Consider the following 23,413-nt stretch of genomic DNA (forward strand, 5'->3'; position numbering starts at 1 on the left):
TCCACCTCTGTACTGCCTTCTCTCTGTCCCCTTTGTAATATCCACAGCTCCAAGCAGCTTCCTAAGCTTCTAGTTAGGTTCTCTTAGTCACCCTTTTTTCCCCAACATGCTCCTCCAGTTACCACGGGTTAGATGCCCAAAATGCAGCAAACTCCCATGTGGACTAGCATACAGACCCACCAGCAGGTAGGTGTGTGAGTACCACAGCTAAAAATGCTAAGTGCTTCCACAGAACCACCTCTGTGCATGTCTCCCCTAATCTACAGCCACTTACTTGTAGAACTGCAGTAGCTTTGAGATCACTGATGTAATAGCTTAATGTTTGCAGGTAGCTCCAAATGTTGCTGGAGAGCACTGGTAGAGCAATTCCCTAAGTATCTTTTCTTTAGGAAATCATACCAAAAATTTCTCATTTTTTCTCATGAGTGAAGAAGTATACTGATGAGAAGGACAAGATAATGACATGCATCTAAACAGCAATTTTCTTCTCTTAATATAAACAGGTATCAAGCTGTATCTAGGAGTACATTTATTTAGTTCATCCTATTCCTCCCTTAAAGAAAAATCAAGGCCTCCAAAGCATTAAAATGCTTCTCCTTCCTACTCCTTTGTCTGTAGGTGTATGTTCTCTGTAATGATTCTGCTCAGACACTAGCCTAGAAATAATCTTAGGCAAGCAAAAAACAGATGACTGACTTGAGTAAGATGCACAAATACAGGCGGAGCAGTGAGTGGATTGAGAGCAGCCCTGCAGAGAAGGACTTGAGGGTAGTATTGGATGGAAAACTGACTGTGAGCCATCAGTGTGCACTCACAGCCCAGAAAGCCAACTGTGTCCTAGGCTGCATCAAGAGCAGTGTGGCCAGCAGGGCGAGGGAGGGGATTCTCCTCCTCTACTCTGCTCTCATCAGACCCCCCCTGCAGTACTGTGTCCAGCTCTGGGGGCACCAACAGAAGGAGATGGACCTGCTTGAGCAGGTCCAGAGGAGGCCACGGAGATGCTCAGGGGCTGGAGCAGCTCCCCTGTGAGGACAGGCTGAGAGAGTTGGGGGTGTTCAGCCTGGAGAAGAGAAGGCTCCAGGGAGACTTAGAGCGGCCTCCCAGTACTGAAAGGGGCTGCAGGAAAGGTGGGGAGGGACTCTTGGTCAGGGAGTGTAGGGACAGGATGAGGGGTAACGGTTTTCAACTGAAAGAGGGTAGATTCAGATGAGATCTAAGGAAGAAATTCTTCCCTGTGAGGGTGGTGAGACACTGGCAGAGGTTTCCCAGAGCAGCTGTGGCTGCCCCCTCCCTGGCAGTGTTCAAGGCCAGGCTGGACGGGGCTTTGAGCAACCTGGGCTGGTGGAGGGTGTCCCTGCCCAGGGCAGGGGGGTTGGAACTACATGGTCTTTAAGGTCCCTTCCAACCCAAATCATTCTGTAATTTTATGATTTGTTGTATTACTTTGATCACAGTTTCTGCTTTCTTGCACATTCAGTATTTTAGATGCACACTACTGAAGGCTTGTTGTCCTTATAGCTGCAAAGAGAAGAAAGAAAATATCTCTACCTATAGGCACAAAACCAGAACACTAAGAAAAAACAAATTAGTTTTATTTAACTGGGTGTTTAATCAGTTTTCTAATCTAAATTAAAAATTTTGGGTCAGTGAAGATAAAGCTTGCAGCAGCTATCGATGGTATATACAAACTGAACACAAGCCTATTTTGTCTTCTGGGATCTAATAAATGGTTATCAAGAGGGCTTTGTTGTAAAGGTCAGAATTTGAAATGGCACATCAACCTGCTTGCCAGCTGTCAGAGTCAACAGGCCAAGAAAGCACGCATCTTGCTGTGGTTCAACAGTGAAATGGTTTCATAAAGTAAAATTAAAATGTCACGTAGAACTACTACAAACATTAAATGGTCATCTACAGGTTAAAGTTAGCCTTTAGGAAATGGGCTAGTAGAGGCTGCTATCATGGCCCCAAAAGTTCTTTCTCCTGAAGGGTTATCAATTGCCCCTTATGGGTGATTCTATAGATGCTTTGAGAATGAGATACATTGCACTTTTTTTTTTTTTTTTGACAATAACATTGTGGAAAAGTTGTTACAAATTTCTTCACCTTAAGCCTTAATGAATCTCTAGTTAACTGCTGTATATCAATGGTGGTCAATACTCATTTCCATGCCCTGCTGCAGAAAAGGGATATCAAACTAATAGCATACAAAGACAGATACTAGATACACTCTCAGCTGCATTCAACTACACTAAAATATGCCGCTATTTTTCTTGTCCTTTTCCTACATGGCACTCAAATTTACTAAGTAAATAAAAAATACAAGCATCAAGAATGAATTGTTACTATGAAAGCAGCCAGAAAAGCTTATCTGCATGACACAAACTTTCATCAGTATAAACAAACAACTAGAGAATGCTAGAAGAGCCAATTTGTATCACTGCAAATAGCAATTTCTAGACTGATTTAATGAGCCTGGCTCAAAAATTATTAGTGAAGACAGAGCCTACATCATGGTTGCCAAGCTAAGGCACTGGGAAGAATTTATCCTCCATCTTAACATTTAAATCTTGTGTCTTCCAACTACACTTCCTTCCATATCAATACTACTGCTATTAGGAGGTAAGCAAATTGTCAGTTGAAAAGTGGCTTACTTTTTTTTCTTTTTCATTACTTGAAAGCTTAGTAAATGCTTTTTATAATTTGCTCTCAAGGGCAAGAGAAAGTTTAACCTGGAAAATTCTACATTAATACAATACTGGTGACTCATAGCCAATTAAGGACATTCATATTCCAATTCTGAAAAGCAGTTTTACATTTAGCACAGAAACAGTTTGCATTTTCAGTGGTCCATTCAGTATTGCCAAACTTAACAAGACCCAAATGTAACAGGCTGTTCATATAGTGTCAGCTGTTCTATGTTCTATAGAAGCAGAGTGTTTAAAGAAAATATATTAAAAATCATTCACTTTAAAGTATTTTACAGGAAGGATCTATGAGCATTTTCTGGCCATCTAACAACTTACTACCCAGAAAAGAGCAGCACAATTACATCAAGATGTAATTGTCTCTGTAGCTGAGATTCTAGACCACCTTTCATGCTGCAAACTAAATGATGACACGTTGTTAAAATTACTTAATGCTTCTCTAAAACTTAACCTAACCAGTGTCCTGCAGTGGTACTCCCCCACCTAAGATGTAACGCTGATTAATTCTGAACATTTTTGCAGTCTGGCCTTATTGCCAAGAGTTGTCTACTGCTCTGAGAAACTATTATGAGTATCTTCTTGGACAGCAGCATCCCAAATACTTTAAGGAATCACTTGAGTACTGTCTTCTTATGCTGTTAACACTAATAAGGAGTAGAAGCCAGTGAGACTGAATAGACCCCAGCTTTTCACCCCCAAATCTGTTGGTGTTGTGTGTTATTTCAATTCAACTCATACACCACTGAACTTCTAAGTCATAAACACTCTCAACTTCAGTAGAACTAATGCAATAAAGTTCCCAGAATTATAGCCTCTACTGTTAAAATAATCAAAAAAGTTAGAACGCCAAATTCCTGTATACCATCCAGTACAAGCTAGGAAATTTCTCAGGTAGTGCTCGAGATAGAATCACACTATCTTAGACACACTACACATGCCATCAGCTTAGACAAAGCTTTGTCATGTCACAATGAGAAACATCTTATTGCACAGATAAGCTCTTTGACAACTAATTTAATAAACCAATAATTTTATTTTTAGTAAAGCTTTAAAAAAGAAATATCGGCCTTAATTTTTGGACGATGTAGTCAGACATAGTAAATACTAGTGCTTTAACTGTTTATGACAAGAACTATAAAAGCTTCCATAGTACTGAAAATCCTTTCTGTAATAACTCTTATTTACATCTTTACCTCTCAGTCTTCACTCATGCTGGCCAAGCAGCTAACTCAAAAGGATTTAATTTCATGGTGGAGTATTATACCTCCAAATAAGCCACTGCATATGACTGTTGCTACCTAAAAGAAAAGATAAAATGTTAATTGCATCATAGAATTGTAGTTTTGTACTGCACTGGCAATTTAACACTGATGACGAGCTGGCCTTTGTACTAGAAAGCAGCAGATGCAGGGACCAAAACTTAAAAAGGTGCTGGTTTGGAGTTTTTTACATTCTCCTTCTGTATAGTTAACATCTCGTTTAAAAGTCATTCAGTTTGCAAACTGTAACAGAATAAATCTTGTCTGCTCAATTCCTCTGCTCTGTAAGGCTAACTCTGCATAGTTATTTATGAACAGAAGCAGTTTTGGTTCACAAACACGAAGTTGGAAAGTAATTTCAGTATAGTGACTGAAATGGCTGATGAATGTGTTCTATGAAACAACACTGAAAGTTTTGAGAGCTACCAAAAGTTTAAAAAATGCAGTTTTTAAGATACTGATTCTAAACATTGCACTTTTGTCCTATGCACAGTGTCATGTATAAAAGACCAGTGCGTTCTTCCTTCTGAAAGCTTGAGGTACTGCAAGCTCATGTGTGGTGGTGCAGATGCTCCAACTGAAGAGGCCAATAATTGATTGTCCAAGAAAAAAACCATTCACAAAAGTTTTATTAAAAAAATTCCCCTTTCACCTCAAACAAGTGAAGCTTAAGTTCTGTACTACTAGGTTATGTTTAGAAAAATGAAAATAATACAGTAATTTTTGAAGGCTATACATTGTAAAATCCCATAAGTCAGCATAAACTTGGACTGTGCAAGCAAATATAGCAAGTATTTCAGATGTCATTTATTTGGTCCATCAGATGTACAGTATAGTAGTAGTATCTGAGTTTACAAAACATCAAATATAAATAACCTGAAACTGTAACAATACACAAAAATTTGCTTCTTACATTGACATACCAGGCAGTACGAGCTGAAAAACTTGAGTAAATTAACAGTTTTACAGTAATATACATAGTGCCAGTTGAAGTTTAAGAACACTGTTAAAACATGGCACTGATTTGCTTTATTGAATTTTCTTCTTTACTTGTTCAGGGTGTGAAAAATGTTTAGGACTAGGCTAAAAGTATTTTTCTTCAAGCAAAAAAAAAAAAAGTATTTAGATGACCCTTTACTAAACAAGAGTAGTTGGCGTTTTTTTGTCCTATTGAATTATACCTAAAAGGCATTTACACAAAAATAACATGCTTTTTTCATGACTGTTTAAGCAAATACTTATCTGTAAGTATTTATAAACTATGTTTCTACTACATTTAATATATGGAATTAATATGGAAAAACTTCTGAAAGAGTCTATTGAGATGAGCGCTTTATCATCAAGAGAAACAGACACAAATTATTTAAGCCAGGGGTTTGGATTCACTTGGAACAAAGGCCTTAAAATTAGTCTAGTTCTGGACATTTTTCACATCCCAACATAATATGCTGTTACTGTATTACATGGTGCGAATCGTTTTGTCAAGGGGCATTTGCATGTTCAGTCTAATGCTATAATTTCATCTTGCTCTTCTGTCTGCTCAGTACGCACTCTCTTTGTACTGATGCACTCTTTATCTTCTAGTTTTCTCTTGCGGCTTTTGTTTTCCATAACATCATCGACATTGCTTGAAGTACCTTCATCTTCAGAATCAACAATCAGGAGATCGTCTTGATCTGGAGCTGCAAAATATGTGTTTTTAATTCAAATGGATACTGTAAAGATAGTCTACTCTCAAACTAAGCTTCATACATAAAAATAAGAATGTCTTTATCACAACAAATCAACTTGGAATGTTCTTTATCTGTAATCGTCATCATTCAACTGCAAGAGTATTCTGAATTTCTCTGGAAAAAAGTGCAAAACAAGCTTTTCACATGGTTCTTCCCTCTTCACTAGAGCTATGGAAATTATTGCGGTAACCCAAAAATATGTGAAATGCATTAGTTAGCAACATTTTCTTTTGCACGTACAAAATAGAAGAATGGCATGCTATCTGCAGCAGTCTTTGGGAAAAAAGCTTTTACACACAGAGCTGTAGTGCAGCCTCTCCTTTCACTAGTGCATTCAGCAGAACAGCTAGAAGCCATGCTCCGTGAGAGAGAACACACCAAGAGAGGGAGGAGTGGAAGGGTGAGCTGACTTGAAGAGCTACAAGGATAACAATGGATAGTATAAAGAAGGGAACATAGAACCAAATGTGAACTTTCAAGACATCTAGAGGAAGTTGTTTGCTTTGAAGTACAAATTCACTGTGAAAACTAATTTTATGTGAAGTCTTTTTGTATAATTTGAGTTAAATTTTAGCAATACTCTTAAAATTTAATCTCCCTGAAGCAAGAAGGAAGTGGAAGTGACTACATACTTGTGTACGTATCTTAAATAGGACCATCTGACAGGCAAAGGAACATCATCCAAAAATGTAAGACAGAACTAGAGATATCTAACTTATATCTGTCACAACAGGTATTCAGATTCATACACTATCCCTGCAAAACACTATGGCATTTCCAGTACGTTAGCCGTCAGTGCTTAAGCATCCCATATTCATTTAAGTTAAACTATTTTAGGTATATTCAAAGAAACACTGTACATTAGGAAGGTGATAGTACTTCTTCCTGGACAGCAAATATCATTTTCTTGACATGCTTTGCTTGACAGGTGAAAAATAATTATTTTGTAAGCAGATAATAAAGACATCATCGTAAGTTAACAAAATGAAACATGTTCAAAGACATCCACAAAGTAATTTTTGAACTGCAGGGAGAAAATGACAAATTTGGTTGATTCTTTTTTATCAAACAATAGCATGACCATCAGATAGAATGGGTCTAACTTTATTTAAATCACACTGCAAACGATGCACTTAAGCTGACACCCCACCAAGCCCTTGTGAGTTAAATAATGTAACTTCAAGGTTTATTTACTGTAAACCTTTGTAAAATTCTTAAACATGCATTTTGTAACAATTGTAAGTGTGCATTTTTTAAATTTAATATTATATTTATACACAGAGGCAACTTAAATGCCATTTATTTCATGTTGGCAAAGTCAAGTCATAAAATTGAAGACAACTATTTTAATAGAACTGCACTACTGAAAGACGATTTTGTTTTATTTAATATTGATTACTGTTACTTACCTGTTGATGTTGAGGGTTGTGCTCCATCATCACTACCATTGGTAATGTTCTTGGATGTTGGTTCTGATGGCTTAGGGCCAACTTTTTCAGGGGTATCACCAACAACTTCAAATTCTACATCTTTTTCTAGGTCTTCACTGCAGAATAATACATATGCTTTTAAACAACCAGGTGAAAATTAAAAAATGTCTTTTTCACAAAGAAGGTACGCCACATTCAAATATTAGAGCACCCGACAACTACAACAAAATGAGAAAAACATTCAAAAAGAGGAAAATCTGTTCAGTGCTCCTTTATAATTATGCTTTGTCTATTCATGAACATTGTTCCACAGTGTCATGACTTAAGATGCTTAGAAATGAGAAAAATCATTACCCAAGCTTACCTTTCTTCCTCAGTGTCCCATTCCTATTCTCACTGAAAGTGTAGGGTGTTAATTTACTGTATATAATATGTATATTACTCATCCAGGGTTAAATACACACACCAATTATTTCAGTGACTTCTATTTGCATTGCTGTATCTGAACACAGGTAGGCAAGCAGAGGAGCTACTACTCCAGCAGGCTGGTTTTTTTTTAAATTTTGTTATTTTCTAAATGGCAGTTTCTTGCTTGTTGCCTGCCCCACAATTTGGTTTTGCACTGTATTTTTATGTTGTGTAGTGACAAATTATTAAAATAAAATTCTTCCCGTTACTGTTGTAAAAAAACTGAAACAAAACCACAACAAAAAGCAAACAAAAAAACCCCTAAACTCTATGAATCCTTAAAAAAAATAACAATTCCTCTTTTACCTCTATATTTTTCTTTCCACGGCTTATTCTTTGAGTTTTATTCATGAACTTCAAATTTGGAGCTGGAAATTCCCTGTGGAATTGTTATATATATATATACAAAAATAATTATTTCAGAATCCTTACCTATGAAGCACATTGATTAACAGTGTATAGTCCTGGAGGAAATCATCTGCTTGTAGTCGAGTGCCATTTCGAATTCCAAAGTCTGATAATTTCCTGTGGTTATTTGCTACAAAAATAGTGAAAAACTGCAGTGTATAAAGCTATTTATATAAAGATCCTTTATACCTGAGTAAGTATGATGAAATGAGTACTCCAAAAGTTTTGAGTAGAAACATAAGATTATAATTTATTAGCTATATTTAAAATAAAAGCTGACATTTAAGCCTATCAGAAGTTAAAACTACTTATGTTTGACTTATTTACCCCTCAAGCATCACGTTCACTATTATTACATTTAGGAATGTTTTGGAGATAATATTTGTATTACAATAGTGCCTACAAGCATCATAAGATCCCCACAACCTAAGAACAAGAAAAAGAACGGGACTTGCAAACAGAGGAAAATAACTGGTGCACTTTTATAGCTGAATACTTATCCTTGAAAGGAATCCTGACACTCCAGGTGAAAAGTACTTTATGTAGGAAAGCTGAACTGGACATGCAGGCTTGTAGACAATACCACTAGCTATTCTTGAGCTACTTATATACCCGCAAATCCAGTTCTCTTCAAATATAAGTCTACAGGATGAACACTAGAACATTTACTACACTTTCACTCTGTGCAGCTCGGCTTCTTTCTAGTTTTTATTTACTCTCGTCTAAAAAGCTTCAGTATGCATACCTTCTGTTTCTCCTTCTTCTGAAGAGATAAGAATAGTTCCTTTTCCATCATCTATTTGTACATCTGGTGCTACCATAGCAAATTTTTCTTTCACTATCTGAAAATATGAATATGATTATTTAATCAATATCTGACTTAGAAACACTTATAAAAGAAAGGACCTTAAATTATGTTGATTTTCTTATCCTGGCTCATTTTCAGGCATCTGCTGAAGGCCTATACTTTTTTTTTTTTTTAAACTTTCATGAACAACTTAATTATATTTTTACCTGCAGGTTCAGATATGCTGAAAGATCTTTTACTTCATAAAAATGACAGAATTGCAAATGTTGTTATTACACAACTATAACATGGCTACTGAACTATTCAACTGATAAACACACAGTTTTTTGCTGTTGGATATGGGTAAGATTTAAAACCACCAAAAAGTTACAATCTTCCACAAGATGTACAAGCACACATGTCCAAGAAGCATACTGCCTAATCTAGCTGTTCTTGTAGCTGAGAGAAATGCAAAATGGAGAGCAAATATAAACAGCTGTCAAAATATATTGAACAAAACCCTAACTTTAACAATTTACAGTATTAGAATCAAAATGAAAGCTGTAGCTAATATTCAAGATTTACCTTATCCTGGAGTGTTAACACGGTAACTTTGTGTACATTAAGTTTCACAGTCACTTCTGGCTTACTTGCACATACGTAACAGTTCGGATTTGGTGGATCCAAAGCACAAGGAACCAATAGCTTCTTTCTGGGATTTGGCTGCTTGTTCAGAAAAATCTTGAGGATAGACAAGAATAAACCAAGTTATTCTATAAGTAACAGGAGTCATAAAACCTGTTTCCCTACAGATTGATTCTCTTAGTCTCACAGGTTGTTCCCTAATCCTCTTTGACATGCCTGCTGAACAGGAGAAAGTGCATATTATGGCCAGTCTGCAATGACACCTGTGCTGACTGACCAGCTATCACCAAACAGATCTGTAACATGAAACAACCATGTTTCAAGTGATGTCAGTCTGATTCTCTCTCCTATCCAGCAGCCAATTTTCATTAAATCAGAGGAATTTAACGATCCTCGAGGCTTCTACTTCTCTTTTCTTTGTGGCTGAAAGTCTCCAGCACGTTCAGAATCTACCAAAGCAACAAGCGAGAGACAGTAAAACTATACAACAGTCAAAGCAAATTAAATGTGACTTTTAAACAAATAATAAATTACAATAAAGTAAAAGTATCTTATTCCCACTTACCGTTCTACACTGATCTATTTTTCCTGATAAAATCTTCAAGCCCTCCAGCACTATCAGACCAGCTATTACTGCATTAGTAGTAGCTATAGCTGGGATAATATTTCCTGCCATTGCTGCAAAATAAGCAAGAGTATGTATGCAGATATTTAACAGTAAATAAAAATGAGAAGTTTACATTATTATTTAGATAAAACAATGCTATATGTTATCCTTACACTTGATATCAAATCTGCTCTTCATATTCATACTGAAAACATGCATCCTGAGGTTCGCAGCAGAAGTGACAAAATCCATTGCAGAAGGGTCATCCTGACAAGAAGTTAATACAAGAAGCATTTAAAAATCAGATTATTGATCGGAAAAAGTTTCCAACACATGGTTCCCAAGAGCTTAAAAACAGAAAGTTTAAAAAAAGTCTGTATAATATTCCATTTCAAAGTCAATATACTTCCTCTTTCAGATGGTATGTTTAGACAGAGCAGTAACACTTTAAATACACGTTTAGAAATGCTAATTGGTATTTTTTAGTAGTGAATTACTGTATTAGTATTAATAAAATGCCTTGTATGTTCAAAATAATGTCTAAATCCCAAATCTTACAATGTTTTGTACCTGGTTTCAAAAACTGGTGTTTCAGAAAAAAGTATTTTTACTATCTCTTGTGATACTATTTTACTATTTTGTCCCCCCTATATTTACAAACTTTTTTTTTTCTTATGCCAAAATGACAACTGACTGCAAGAAGGTTACACTGTCTCTGGTGCTAAAAGAGAAAAATTTCTTCTTGTTTTTCTTCAGCAAAACTCTAACATATCACATACCTATTGTCAGAGCTAATTAATATGTACAACTCCACAGAACTCTTAGCTACAAACCACTATATAAGAGCATGCTTTAGAGAAAGCTAAAAAAGAAAAAAATTAAGTTGTATTATTAAAATATTTTCAAAAATCAAAATATGACTAATACAGTTGAATTTGTGCTTTCTAAAGTTGGTGAATTAAGTTATTTTACATCACAGGACTTAATCCTTGCACTCGGTGAGTTCCAAAACACAGTGCTTAAAGTATATTTTTGTTTACATATGAAAAGTGCTTTCATTGAGGTGCCAGACATTTTTATTCTTAGTAGTACTATTTTGGAATGAAACTAAATTAGTCCAATTAATATTTGTTCTACATATATGGAGTATAACCAGTTCTTATGTATTTGGCAAACTAACCTTATCCCATATAAGCTCTGCGCCATCACCCTTCTCAGCCAGGTGAAGTCTCAGGGTTTCAACACTCTTTGAAAATAAGCGTGCATAGCTCTTGACATCAAGAACCTGCTGATCCTTCAAGACCGCAGAGGATTCATTTTGTTGGTCAGATATGTTTTTCTCTTTGGGAAAAGGAAAAATAAATCAGGAACTTTTAAATCCCACAGAAGTTCTCTCAAAGAACTAAGAAGTTTCCTATTTCAGCAAAATTAAGTATTTTCTAAATTGACACAATATCCTTAAACTACAGTAGCCCAAACATTTCACAACAAATCTACATTTAAAATTGCAACTATAGCTATACTTACTATCAATTGCCTAAACATGCACAAATTTCAGCAAATGTAAATTTTCAGCAAAACCGAGCTTTCACCGATAAATGTATCGGTGCTTACGATAAGGTCTCCTAGAATAAGCTGACACAAAATTTTGTGAAATGGGTATTTTCTCCAGCCAATACTAAGTATCTAAAATAACAATTGCAGAACAGTTTTAGATAAACATTCTCTCTATAGAGAAAAAATTAAAATCTTCAGGAATTGTGAAGAATTAGTATGTTCAATACCAATACTCAGCTGTGACAGTGAGAAAACATACATATCACAAAGATGCATTAACAAATACAGTGGGAGGAGGGACAATTACCTTGATTTTGTACCTCAGCCCAGTCGAGTGGCACTGGAGGCTTTCTTTTTCTCCACAGCTTGTCCATTGTCAGCAGATATCTAATGTCATCTTTGAAAAGCTACAAAATATTTAAAGCAAACAAATGAAACACATTGAAATGAGAGGGGAAGAAAAAGATATACTTTATTTTTACATCTGCTGTGAAATTGAAAAATCAGCATTAGATTTATGAGGTTTTGATTTTCTCCTTGAAAATATTTTCAACCACATAAATAAAAATCAAACTCCACAGGAAACTAAAACAGATTCTAAAAATTTACTATTCTCCAGTCTCTAACACTTTACTGCATAAAGCAGACATGGTTCTGATGAACTGGGGGGAGTAAGGTAGAAGTCAAGAAACAACAGTCCAAACAGTGGGTTCATGTGCCTACTGAAGCCATCACTACAGCCCTTTGTATGCTCTCCCTGAGATATTCTTAACTACATGGCAATGAATTTCCAAAGTAAAGTTACTGCTACCTATCATATTACATTCTATACTAATTTCCTCCATCTTCCACTCTCTCAGCAACTACTTTGAGGGAAAACTCCGAAACCAGTTTGTATTTTCATTTACAGAAGATTACTGATAGCTTTTAGGTCCTCAGATTGGTTCTGATTATGTCCCGTGAAACTCCTGCAGAGTTCAAATTTACTTTTTCATATTACAAGTAACTGGAATTAAGTTTTTCCTGTACAATATGGACAAGCTGCTGAAGCCATCTGTGCAGAAGCAGATGGAATGCCGTAAAACAAGCAAGTGTTGTAAAAGACAAAGAGTACAGCAAAATTGGTGGAAGTCATAATTGATTAATTGATGGACAGCATTAAGCATCCAAACTGGGTTTTGACTTAACTTTAAAGCACCTCATACACTTCAAATAGACATTTATTGGGTGTAAAGAAGATACCTTAGTAAAAAGTTTAACTGGATCGTATCCAGTTGATTTAGCCCACTCCTTAGTTGAAACACGTTTAATCTCACCATCTTCATTGGATGCTCGTGCTCTGGCTTCTGCTTCTGCTGGCTCCCCTATTAATAAATTGTTAACCAATATTTTAATCCAAACAAAGGAAAATCACATCCAAATATTTCCCCTAGAGTCAGTAACAAAAATTATGCAGGAACCATAAAATGCCTTTACTGTGCCCAACAAAAGCTGAATTAGACATAGGGCAACTATTGTTTGCTACTGCAACTCACTAACTTAACTCGATGTCACCTAATTCCTTTATTGGAAGAAACAGTGAACAAATTTTTGCTATTAATTATCTCCACATAACATTGCGATTTCATAAATGTTTAACCATCCTCTTTCAGTAGTCTCTTTTCCTGCTGGAAGAGTTTTAGTTTGGTTGGAATGTCAACACACACACACAAAAATAAATCAGCTTCCCACCTCTCGTTATTCCTGTACAAAAAAATTCCACACATACAGATGCTATCAATTTTGTGTTTATTTCCCAGTCATATCCAGCAATTGCTATGATTCCTAATAAGCAGCAGGTTGATGTTTTCATAAAACTAGCTATTAACAGCTCAACCGAATGAGAAAGATCAACTCAGAGACCATCATTTTATATGTAAACTTGTGAACATTTCCCCCCTTTCACCAATGCATCATTTCGTATTTATCTGCACCAAAGCTACCTAACGTCTCATTGCCCAGTCATTCTGCATTGTGAAGCTTTCTACTACTTTTTGCAGTTAGTCCTCATCTTTATTATTCTGACTGACTTTGCTTAATCATATATGCTGAACAGCATGGGTCCCATCCTCAATCTGAGACACTCCTCTAATCACCGTTTATCTCTATCATTTAAGTAGTTTATCCACTTCAGGATCTTCATCCTTTTTTCTCCCCATGGCTGCTTAGCTCCTTTCAGGTTTCTCACAAAAAGTTTTTGAGTGCCCCCTGCAGATTCAAAACAGCGTAAACCAGATACACTTATCCACAGGTTTGCCACTTCTGTCAAAGGACGTGCAGAGCCATGCAAGGCACAGCTTCCTTTACAAAAGCTGTGTTGTCTCTTCCCTGATACACCACCTATGTCCACAGATTCTAAACAGCAGTGTTACTGTGGACAGTTTGCTCACTACAGACACAGGCTACAGCTCAGACCCTCCTATAATTGCCTCTGGTATCTCTGTTTAAATAAAAGGCATTATGGCTGCTACCATCCAAGTATGCCAGCAGCCATTATTTTAAATCAGTTTATATGCCACTCTTTTAAGACTCAGCTATTTCATTCTACACTTCCTGTAGGAACAACCTGTCAGGTGATCACTATCTGATGTTCAAAGAATCTGAAGAGTCAGAGGATCCTCTAAGCTCCCTCTCCCAAGTCCACTCATCTATCAAAGGATCCAAAACCAGCAGCAAACGATGCTTATTCACTTTAACAGTAACTACAGTTACTGTCCTTACAGAAAAATACTGAATAGCTACAGAAACATCGCTCAAAATAAGCATATTTCCTATGCAGATTAATACTGAAGTGCTTCAGGCTAGAGGAGTTCAAACACAATCCCTGTATTTCCTTGCAATCCCTCAACTAGGAGTGGAAAATGCAGAGTGACTACAAATATCACTTGGTTCTCAGTCCTCAGTTCAAAAGACAAGCCTCCCAGCTGCAGGGAAGGAAGTGCTCCACCAAATCCAAATATATAGGGGGAAAAAAGGCCACCCTGTGAAGATCAGTTGTATTTAATTTGCCCTTCAAGCTCACTTTTCACTCCAAGTTTCTGTGCACGTGGGGAAGACTGTTTGCTGCAGAGGGAACAGGCGTCCCCAAACAGATACAAGCCTATTCATCTAAATCATATAGCTTACACCTGGACGTGTTAACTGGAACTTTATGATTAATATCAACGGAATTCCTCACAACTGTTCTACCCACACTATCTGAGAACAACTACTGAATGCCAGTGACCCATCTTACACTGTATTGAAAAGTTTTCACAACAGCTGAGGTAATCATTTTAATAATGTTTTAGGCTGCCCACAAGGGCCACAGTTCTGACAGGTGAAACTATTAAACTGTTGTCATTTTGAAGAGTATTTTTTGCACATTCTCCATGCAAAAAGTGAAGCTCTGCATCAAGTTAACTAAAAACCACTGAAATTGTTGATTATTTATTAGATTGAAATATCTAATAAATGGCAGTATGAGGGAACTAAATTATGCACAGTGTACGTGAAGGTCTGTAAGGGAAACTACTGTTAACACACCCCAAACTCTTGTTGTTCAAGGGTACAGTAAACAGAATCCTCTTAAAAGAAACTGGAGCTGAACTCTCTAACCTTAAGAAATTTATAGAAACAAGTCATAATCTCTGATATAGAATATTTCATTAACAGGGTAAGCTACCAGTTTGTATCACACTCACAGGCAGCTTCAGGATCAGCTCTGTCAGGAGAGACTTCTTGATCAGCATCTTCTTCTCCAAACAACTGGCTATATAATAATTAAGAACAACACAACACTAGAATTTCATCATATCTGGTTAAAGACTGAAATACTTGCTAACAGATAAATATCCACTTTCGCATTCTTGCTATCAGAGAGCTACTTCATACCCTGCTTTTTAAATTGTTGGGAATTCATCACATGTGGACTTAACACTGAACACAAAATGTCCAATACAAAAATGGATTTAGCAAAACAGTTCTGTGTAACTCACTCAATAGCTCACCTAGCCTTATATTTATTTATACTGCAGTACTGAATGCACTGCTTATAACCCTCCAAGATCCCAGCAAACTTTACATCTGTTTATGCATGCATTAAACTGAAAAATGTGTTAACTCCACCCAAAGGTGAATAAAGTAACCTCAACCTACACTTCTGTGTCAAACTACTCTGACAGATTTTCTGTGATGTTAGAGCAAAGCCTAAGTACTATCTAACCTTCCATCTTTATATTCCAAGGGAAAATAAAAGACCCCCAAAACCCACCTCAAAACCCCTGTCAAAGAACTGAAGGTTTTTGCTATAATCCACATTCATTAAAAAAAAACCACCAACACACACAACAAACCCCAAACCAACAAAAAATCCACCCCAAAAAAGCATGTGTCCACTTTACTTCTCTGTCTGTAGGTTTAGAAACCAGAAGAGTGAACCACAGTATCTATTTTCCTTTTTTAAAAATCACTTACTTGAACAAATACTTAGCCCACACAATGCAATGGATAGGTTCCGATGGTGTATTTCGGATTGTGCAGCCTGGAAAAGTTTTCTGAGTTGGTTTAGGATGACATTCATAACATTCTGTCACTCCCTGGAGAAAAGTTAAATATTTACCTGTCACACCATAAAGGCTACTGATAGTACATGCTATTACCAGACGAACTGTAACTGTATTCCAAAACACCCAACACCCTGTTATCTAAAATAGCCAATTATTTAAACTTCAAGCAATAAGAGTAATACACAACCTAACCTTTTTAATAACCGTTACTTGTCCAAGGTAGCCTGCAGTTCCACTCTCTATAAGAGGAACATCAGCAGCCAGACACATCCTGTTCACATGGTTACGGGCAGCTGCAAATCAAGAGTTTTTAAAGAAAAATTTGAATAATTGGAAAAACAAGTTTTACTTCTCCAAATTCAAACTCCTATGCAAACGTTTATCCTTAATCTGCAGCACTATGACTTTTTCACAAAGTCAATTTTGCGATTAACATGAAATATATCAATTACATATAGTAAACTCAACTGAATAGTTACACATGTACACACAATACTCATCAGTTCCCATAAAGCAGCAACATAGCAATTAATGTTTACTTTCAAAACACCTGTAAAAGCACTAAACTACCGTTCCAAGTTTCTAGTGAAGCACACATGCATTAGTCAGACTTCAGATGGGTTAAGAGGATACTTGTTATTTAACTGACACTGCAGAAGTACTAAGAGTAGAACACATTAAAGTTCTGTTTCTATGAACAAGCAACAGTATTTTCATCTCCAGTATAAAATCATAGTGAAAACTTCACCTCTGTTATCCAGAGCATTCATAACCAACGTAAACTGGCGGAAGAACTCTACGTTATAGTCAGGGCTACAGAAAAGAAAAACAATACTCAAAATAGCATATCAAAGTTATGATGCCACAACATGAACTATACACATGCAAAGGGCAGACTGATGTTCCTGTGATAAATTACACATATTATACATTTACTGCTAGCTTTTAACTGCCCCATTTGTCTTCTACCCATTTTAAAGCTGGGTGAAAGCACAAATTTTATGCTGCTGGAAGGAAGCTATTGCAATTAGTACTAATTTGACCAATGAAACAGGCAGACAACGAAAAAGTGATTATACTGCTCTGACCTAATGAGTAAATTGTCTCAGCTGTGGTAACTGACTTTAAAAACCATCAGCTGCGGCTAAAACGTGCACACTGTAATTACCATAGCTCATCAGACTTGATAATTCATTATACTGTGATAGCTCAATTGGTTTTGATCGTGCCTCCATACCCTTAGGAGCCAAGATGAGGGATTTTAAAATCTTGATATTTAGTATCTTTATATTGCCTCTTTTCCGATTTAAACAAGAAGGTAGCAAAAAGAGAGAGTAAAGAGGAAACAGGATTAACAGTTTTACAGTTTCAGGAGAAGGATGCAATGAGTCAGTGTTTCAGTGGCTAACAGCTACATCAGAGTTCAAACCTTAATATTACAGAATGTCCATTTTTAAGAAACTGGACAAATAAACATAGGAAACACTGAAGAAAATCTACATAATCTTGTACACATTGGTTACAGATCATAAAGACTAAAGTTTGGAGCATATATAACTGATATTCAGTTACATGCACACACACAAGGAACTTAATTTTTTTAATCATAGACTCAACATTCACATTTATTTTAATCTAGGTATTGCTCAAGACATCAGGGCATCCTTACGGTGTAGAAACTTATATAGTAAATGTTGCTAATAAAATGAAAAATAGACACAAACAAATGACTACAGCATACTACTAGAGCTTAAGAAAACTCATGCAAAATCCACACTCCCACTTAAGTGTGTGGTAGTCTCATATTTACAGGTATTTCTCTTCTTACTGCAGTAGTTTTGTAAAATATCTTAAAGCACACCATTGTAGCATTTAAATTACACGGTACTTGCAAATCAAAGCATGTAATTAGAGCTTAAAAACAAACATACTTCATGATGCTATCATGGTAAGCTATAATATTAGCTTCTGGATAAAACTGTAACACGCTTTCCTTGGCAACCTAGAAATAAAAACAAAAAACCACTTGTTATTTCTTCTTCCTTCTAACTCGATACCCATTTAGTATCGAGTAAGTTGACTACCTTAAGAGATCTAAATACTTTTCTAATGAAATACTGTGGATCGCCATGATCAACCAACCAACACTTACTTCTTCATAGTAGAAACAAAACTGTAACACGTTTCTAACATGTGTATAAATAAATAATACTGAGGAAGAAAGACACGAGCTTTGACTTTTTCCTCACCTGTGATTTTGATCTCCCAACATGTTTCTTTTGAAACAAAAACTGCCTGTTGAGATTGCTGACATCAATAGTATCCAGATCAATCTATAAACACACAAGAGACAGACATTTCACTTTTGCAGAAATAAAAGAAACAAAATCATTAACAATTTGAAGCAAATGCAATTGACCAAAATGCATAAACTTTAGAGACTCCTTTCCAGACCTGCATACAGGTGTTACATTTGCACTACTGCAACTGTAGAGGCACAAGTGATCCCCTAATCTTCTTCAGGAATCAATACATTTTAAATAATTGCTGACAACGAAACCATATGTCAAAAATTAAGGGCTACACAACAACAAACTTTCTGAAGAAAGAGTCCCTACTAAAAGCGCACATGAATTTTGAGATACATATGCACAGAAGTTAGTAGAAAGTCAGTAACTGACTGGCCTATTTATCATAGCATAAAGATTTTAGTGCTAATTCATCAGGAGCACAGTGTACAAACTCAAGAGGAGATACTGCAGACATCAGGCTAGATAGGTCCAGTCAGACTCTTCATGGGACTAACTACCCTGAACGCTGGCTCGGTACCACGCTTCCCCTATGTCCAAGAAAGGCTACTCGGCAAATTAATTAGTACTTCTACTTTACATTTGAACATGGCTTTAAGCAAAGGAATCAGTAAGCCAAGGGCTGCATTGTCACCTAATTCATACACTGCAGGGCAACAGCTTTTACTGTTTGTCACCAGGACTGACAAACTTAGGAAGTCTGCTTACCAAAAAAATCCCATCACACAATCAGGATATTTAAAAACATATACCACAGAACACCTGTGATGTACAACCTCAAAGGATGCCACAACTGTAATTCCCCTAACAGCCATGTTTCCATTTGTTAATATATGCACATGAACATCATAACTTTAAATGTCTTTACCCTCCACCACAAGAATTAAGAAGATTTAATTGGAACTTTGAGAAGATTTATTCCTACCTTTGCTAGCACTACTTTTCTTTTAATTAAACAGTTTCTCTGATCAACAACTCTTTTTAGAAGTCATCTCCTGTCCCTAACATTTTTAACTAGGCAGGGAGGAAGACAATTTTTCCTTGACTCAGAGATATTTCTCCCAAATTCCCATAGATAATGCTGACATACTCAACACAGCACTCTCCCTACAGCTGAAAGCGTTACTATCAGGATGACTGTGCAACGTGAAGTTTAAACATGACCTACTGAGGGTGTTCTCATACGCTTTTAATTTTATTAACCAAACTGAAATAACAAAAAAAGTATGCCACACACTACTCATTGAAGATCCTTTGCATACGAGATCCAAGTTCCAAGACTGAACTTCTTGTTTTCTAAAGGGAATATTTTTAATTTAAGGATTAAGTTTTAATATACTAAGAACTGTAATAGGTAAAGAGCTTTATTTAAACACTAAATAAAAGCACCTGTGGATACAGAGCAAATGGAAAATATACAGTGTTTTAGAAATGTATTATAAAGCAATGATTACCTATATTTTCCTAGTAACTTACCCACGGTCTTGTTTTATGAAAATGGTATTTGCATGAAAACACATTTCTGCCTTCTTTCCTTTCTCATAACACACACTCTGAAGGCTTAGTCCAAAGCCAAAATGCCCGAGAACCTCAAGTGAAAATTTTCAAGTGCCTAATTCTGTTAAAACTTCCACTCTCCAGACAGCTTTTAGTATTTTAACTGGAAAGGATAACAAGTGACATAAGCTACAACTGAAACAGTACTACCGAGACCAAAAGAAGCAAAAGAAGTTTTTCTCCAGAGAGAATACTTGAGACTATTAGACCTTAACAGAAGCCTCCATCTAGCTAAGAATGATCAGAATTTAACAGTTCTCTTATTAAAATAACTTCTATGCTGTTCCCATTTTTGTAAGTTAGAAAGAAAGGCCTCAAAAATTCCTAAGAACATACATTCATGTTCTTCATTCAGACTTCGATTTTGAGTAATTCAATTTTATTCTTTGTTCATGAAGACAGCAGCACTGCCTTTCAGCAAAGTATACCTCATGAAATATGTGAGTTGTATGGTATTCAAAACTACTAGATTTTTTTAAAAAAATAGTATTTTGTTTAAAATAAATATTTCACAACTTACTTGTAAAAATAAAAAGCATTTTCAGGTGTTCAAGTTTGTTAGTATTTAATAACCAAGGAAAATCCCAACAATATCACAAACATTGACAAAAGCAATTTATTCTCCTAATAGCAAATTTGCTTTTTGCATAACATTCTCTTTTGCTCTTGCCTTGTCTTTTGCCCACCTACTCCATATGTTATCAAAATGTTACTGTCTTGCATAAAACACTACCAATGATCTTTTAAAATGAAGATGGCCCTGATCCAACATGTACTTAAGTTAATGGAGTCCAACCAAGTCAGCCTTGAAAGACAATACAAAAAAATTATCAATCAAACTGTAATAAATGAAACAATAAGCATGTCCCAATGAGATTTATGCCTAATGACTAACTAGAAAATCAAGAGATATTAAATCCTTTCTGTTATAATGGAGTGCAGGAGTACACAAATGACCTAGTAAGGTAGGAAAAAAATAGGGGGGGGGGGGGAAGTGGTGCAGGCTTCCACGCTTCTGCATGTGTTTACTTCAACGTTGAAATTGGATAGGCTCTCAGTGGCAGTCTCAAATCAGAGGAACAACTGGAATTACACTTAAGCATATCCTACAGGTTTTAAAGAGTATTTCAGTAGAAAGGCCCGAGTTGCAAGAATAACAAGGCAAACTAGTAGCTGCACTCTTCTACAAGGTGATAAAGTTCTAGATAAAAGCTGTTTCTTCTTCAGAGCAGTATGCTCTGCTCAACAAGTCTGACTGTAAAAACAAACTTCTTACAACCTGCCATACAAAACTCAGATGTGACTCCTGGCCAGGCACCCACAAGTAAAAATACATTCAAGGAAACAGACCTGTGCTCTAGCTGGATTTGTAGTCCCTGTGTTTTCTTAAAACCACACACTTTTCATAGCTACGGTAAGAAACTAATAAAGGTCTGGAAACTAGGTAATCAGAGTTCTGCTACTAGCATCGCTCTCCACCCCGTTTTCATTACCACCATCTCAATTCTGCCCTTCCTATACACATTCTGAGATTGGCATCAGGAAGCAAAAGCGAAAGCAACAGCCCGCGGGAAGCCACCGTGACCGGACTCCTAAGACTGACGGTTTTACAACTCAGTATCTAAAAATACAGTTCACCTCCCATGTATTTTGTTTTTCCTGCAATCCATCACCGGACCACTACCCACAGCATTAGCAAAGGCGGCATTAGGCAAAACTAAGCCTTCAAGGAGCAGTCGCTGGGCAGCAAACACGGCACACCACCGCACCGCTGTTTCCCAGGAGATTTCCTCTACAGGCTCCGAGAGGCGCCGCCGTTCCTCCGCCGCCCGACGGCCGGACCCGCCGGTGCCCCGGGAAGGCGGCCCGACCTCCGGGGGAAAGACCGCCCTCTCCGCCTCCCGCCGCCGGCCCCGGCAGGGAGCCCGGGCACAGCGGCACCGCCGCTCGGGGCAGCCCGCGGGAAGAAGCCCCGTCTGAGGCGGGGGCACGGATGGCGCCGGCAGGCCGCAGCGCTTTTGTGGCGGAGCCCGTCCCCCGGCGGCAGGGGCGGCGCGGCAGCCTCGCCCGGCAGCTTTGGCGGGCCGGGAGCAGTTTGAAAACACGCAGACAATGCGGCGGGCGGGAGGGGCCGCGCCGCCACAGCGCCCCCGCGCCCGCCCTGGCCCCGCCGCCGCAGCCTCGGCCCCCCTCAGGCCCTCGCCGCGCTCCCGCCCTCCCCCTCCGCCGCCCCCGTCCTTGGCTGCGCCGCCGCCCGCCGGCCCCTCATCCGCCCCGGCCCCGGCCCCGGCCGCGGCCCCGGCCCGCACCACGTCGATGTTGCTGAAGCCGGTGAGCACCAGGTCCTTGAGGAGCTCGCAGCCGATGCCGCCCGCTCCCACCACCAAGAGCCGCGCCTGGGCCACGGCCTCCGCCAGCTCGCTGCGCAAGGGGCCCGACACCGGCACGGACATGACGGCGGGAGGGCGAACAACGGCGGCGGCGGCGGGCAGAGGCAGCGACTCCGCGCGGCTCTCCTCAGCCGGGCCGCACTTCGGACAGCGAGCCCGGGCGAGACCAGAGCGGCGGCCGCCCGCCTCGCCCGCAGCGCCCCCTGCCGGCGAGGAGGGCCCGGCCCGCGCACCGCCCAGGGAGGCCGCCGCGGGGCCGCAGCTCCGGCGGGACGGGGCGGACCGCGCCGCCGGTTCGAGCCCCGCTCCCGCCGCCGCCGGGGGCTGCCCGCGGCCCGGCCAGGGTCAGCGCCCCGCGGGAGAGCCGTCCGCGCAGCCAGCCGGGGTTCGGCCCACACACCGTGCGCCGGGGGCTGCCTCCCAGCGCTGGGACCATCGCCGGTCCCTGTGGGGAGCCCGGGCCGCGCTGCGGGCGTAACGCGAGGTCCCTGGACAGATGTCAGCCTGAGTTAACCGACTTAGCTCTAGAAGCTGACACGGTAAGCTACCCTTCTTCCTTAAAAAAAGCAGTTTTGCAAGCACATTCCATCATTTTAGTCCCATCCTGTCCCATCCCCGTCCCCCTCTTTTTTTAAACCCGGAGTTTTAGTGTGTTAATTTATGCTGCAGTATTAAACCTGCACAAAAAGCTTTAAGGACACTTACTTAAATTACTCCTCCATTAAGTCAATTAAAATGCTGCAATTTAGCCTAAACCAACAGGGAACTCCACAGAAGAATTTAGACTCGAGCAGCACAATTAGCCTGTGAGCACTAGACTGCGGTAACAAGGCAGGTGCTGAGCCTACCCCATCATGCTGTACCTGTGGGAACAGAAGCGCAAACAAAAACCTCCACCTTTTCCCCACTCAAAACAACGTGACTGTCAGAGATCATTTATAGCCATGTAAATGCAACATTCTTCTTTTGAAA

The 23,413-nt window shown here is 38.6% G+C and overlaps 1 protein-coding gene across 1 annotated transcript; it reads right to left on the minus strand.

Annotated features, from left to right (window-relative positions):
• Positions 1-4,575: 4,575 nt before the first annotated feature.
• On the minus strand, positions 4,576-22,577 carry UBA2 (ubiquitin like modifier activating enzyme 2). The gene is made up of 17 exons (XM_074913496.1): positions 22,361-22,577; positions 18,435-18,518; positions 18,117-18,187; positions 16,934-16,998; positions 16,378-16,478; positions 16,094-16,215; positions 15,322-15,389; positions 12,842-12,963; positions 11,907-12,006; positions 11,223-11,383; positions 10,216-10,309; positions 10,001-10,113; positions 9,376-9,531; positions 8,749-8,845; positions 8,028-8,133; positions 7,107-7,243; positions 4,576-5,646 (listed from the first exon to the last, which is right to left on the minus strand). Exons 1-17 carry the CDS (start codon positions 22,502-22,504, stop codon positions 5,465-5,467), a joined length of 1,923 nt encoding a protein of 640 aa, XP_074769597.1. The 5' UTR covers positions 22,505-22,577; the 3' UTR covers positions 4,576-5,464.
• Between the last annotated feature and the right edge of the window lie 836 nt (positions 22,578-23,413).

The sequence above is a fragment of the Athene noctua genome, chromosome 9, assembly GCF_965140245.1.
Source record: "Athene noctua chromosome 9, bAthNoc1.hap1.1, whole genome shotgun sequence".
In the NCBI taxonomy this organism is placed as follows: Eukaryota; Metazoa; Chordata; class Aves; order Strigiformes; family Strigidae; genus Athene; species Athene noctua.

What these genes read in the sequence shown, in the direction of transcription:
- UBA2 (XM_074913496.1), bottom strand. Translation starts at nt 22,504, where the DNA reads ATGTCCGTGCCGGTGTCGGGCCCCTTGCGCAGCGAGCTGGCGGAGGCC. An exon ending in TGTTAACACTCCAGGATAAG is followed by an intron (nt 8,846 to 9,375) that starts GTAAATCTTGAA and finishes TCATATTTTCAG; the next exon opens with ATAGTGAAAGAAAAATTTGC. An exon ending in AGAAGAAGGAGAAACAGAAG is followed by an intron (nt 8,134 to 8,748) that starts GTATGCATACTG and finishes CTATTTTTGTAG; the next exon opens with CAAATAACCACAGGAAATTA.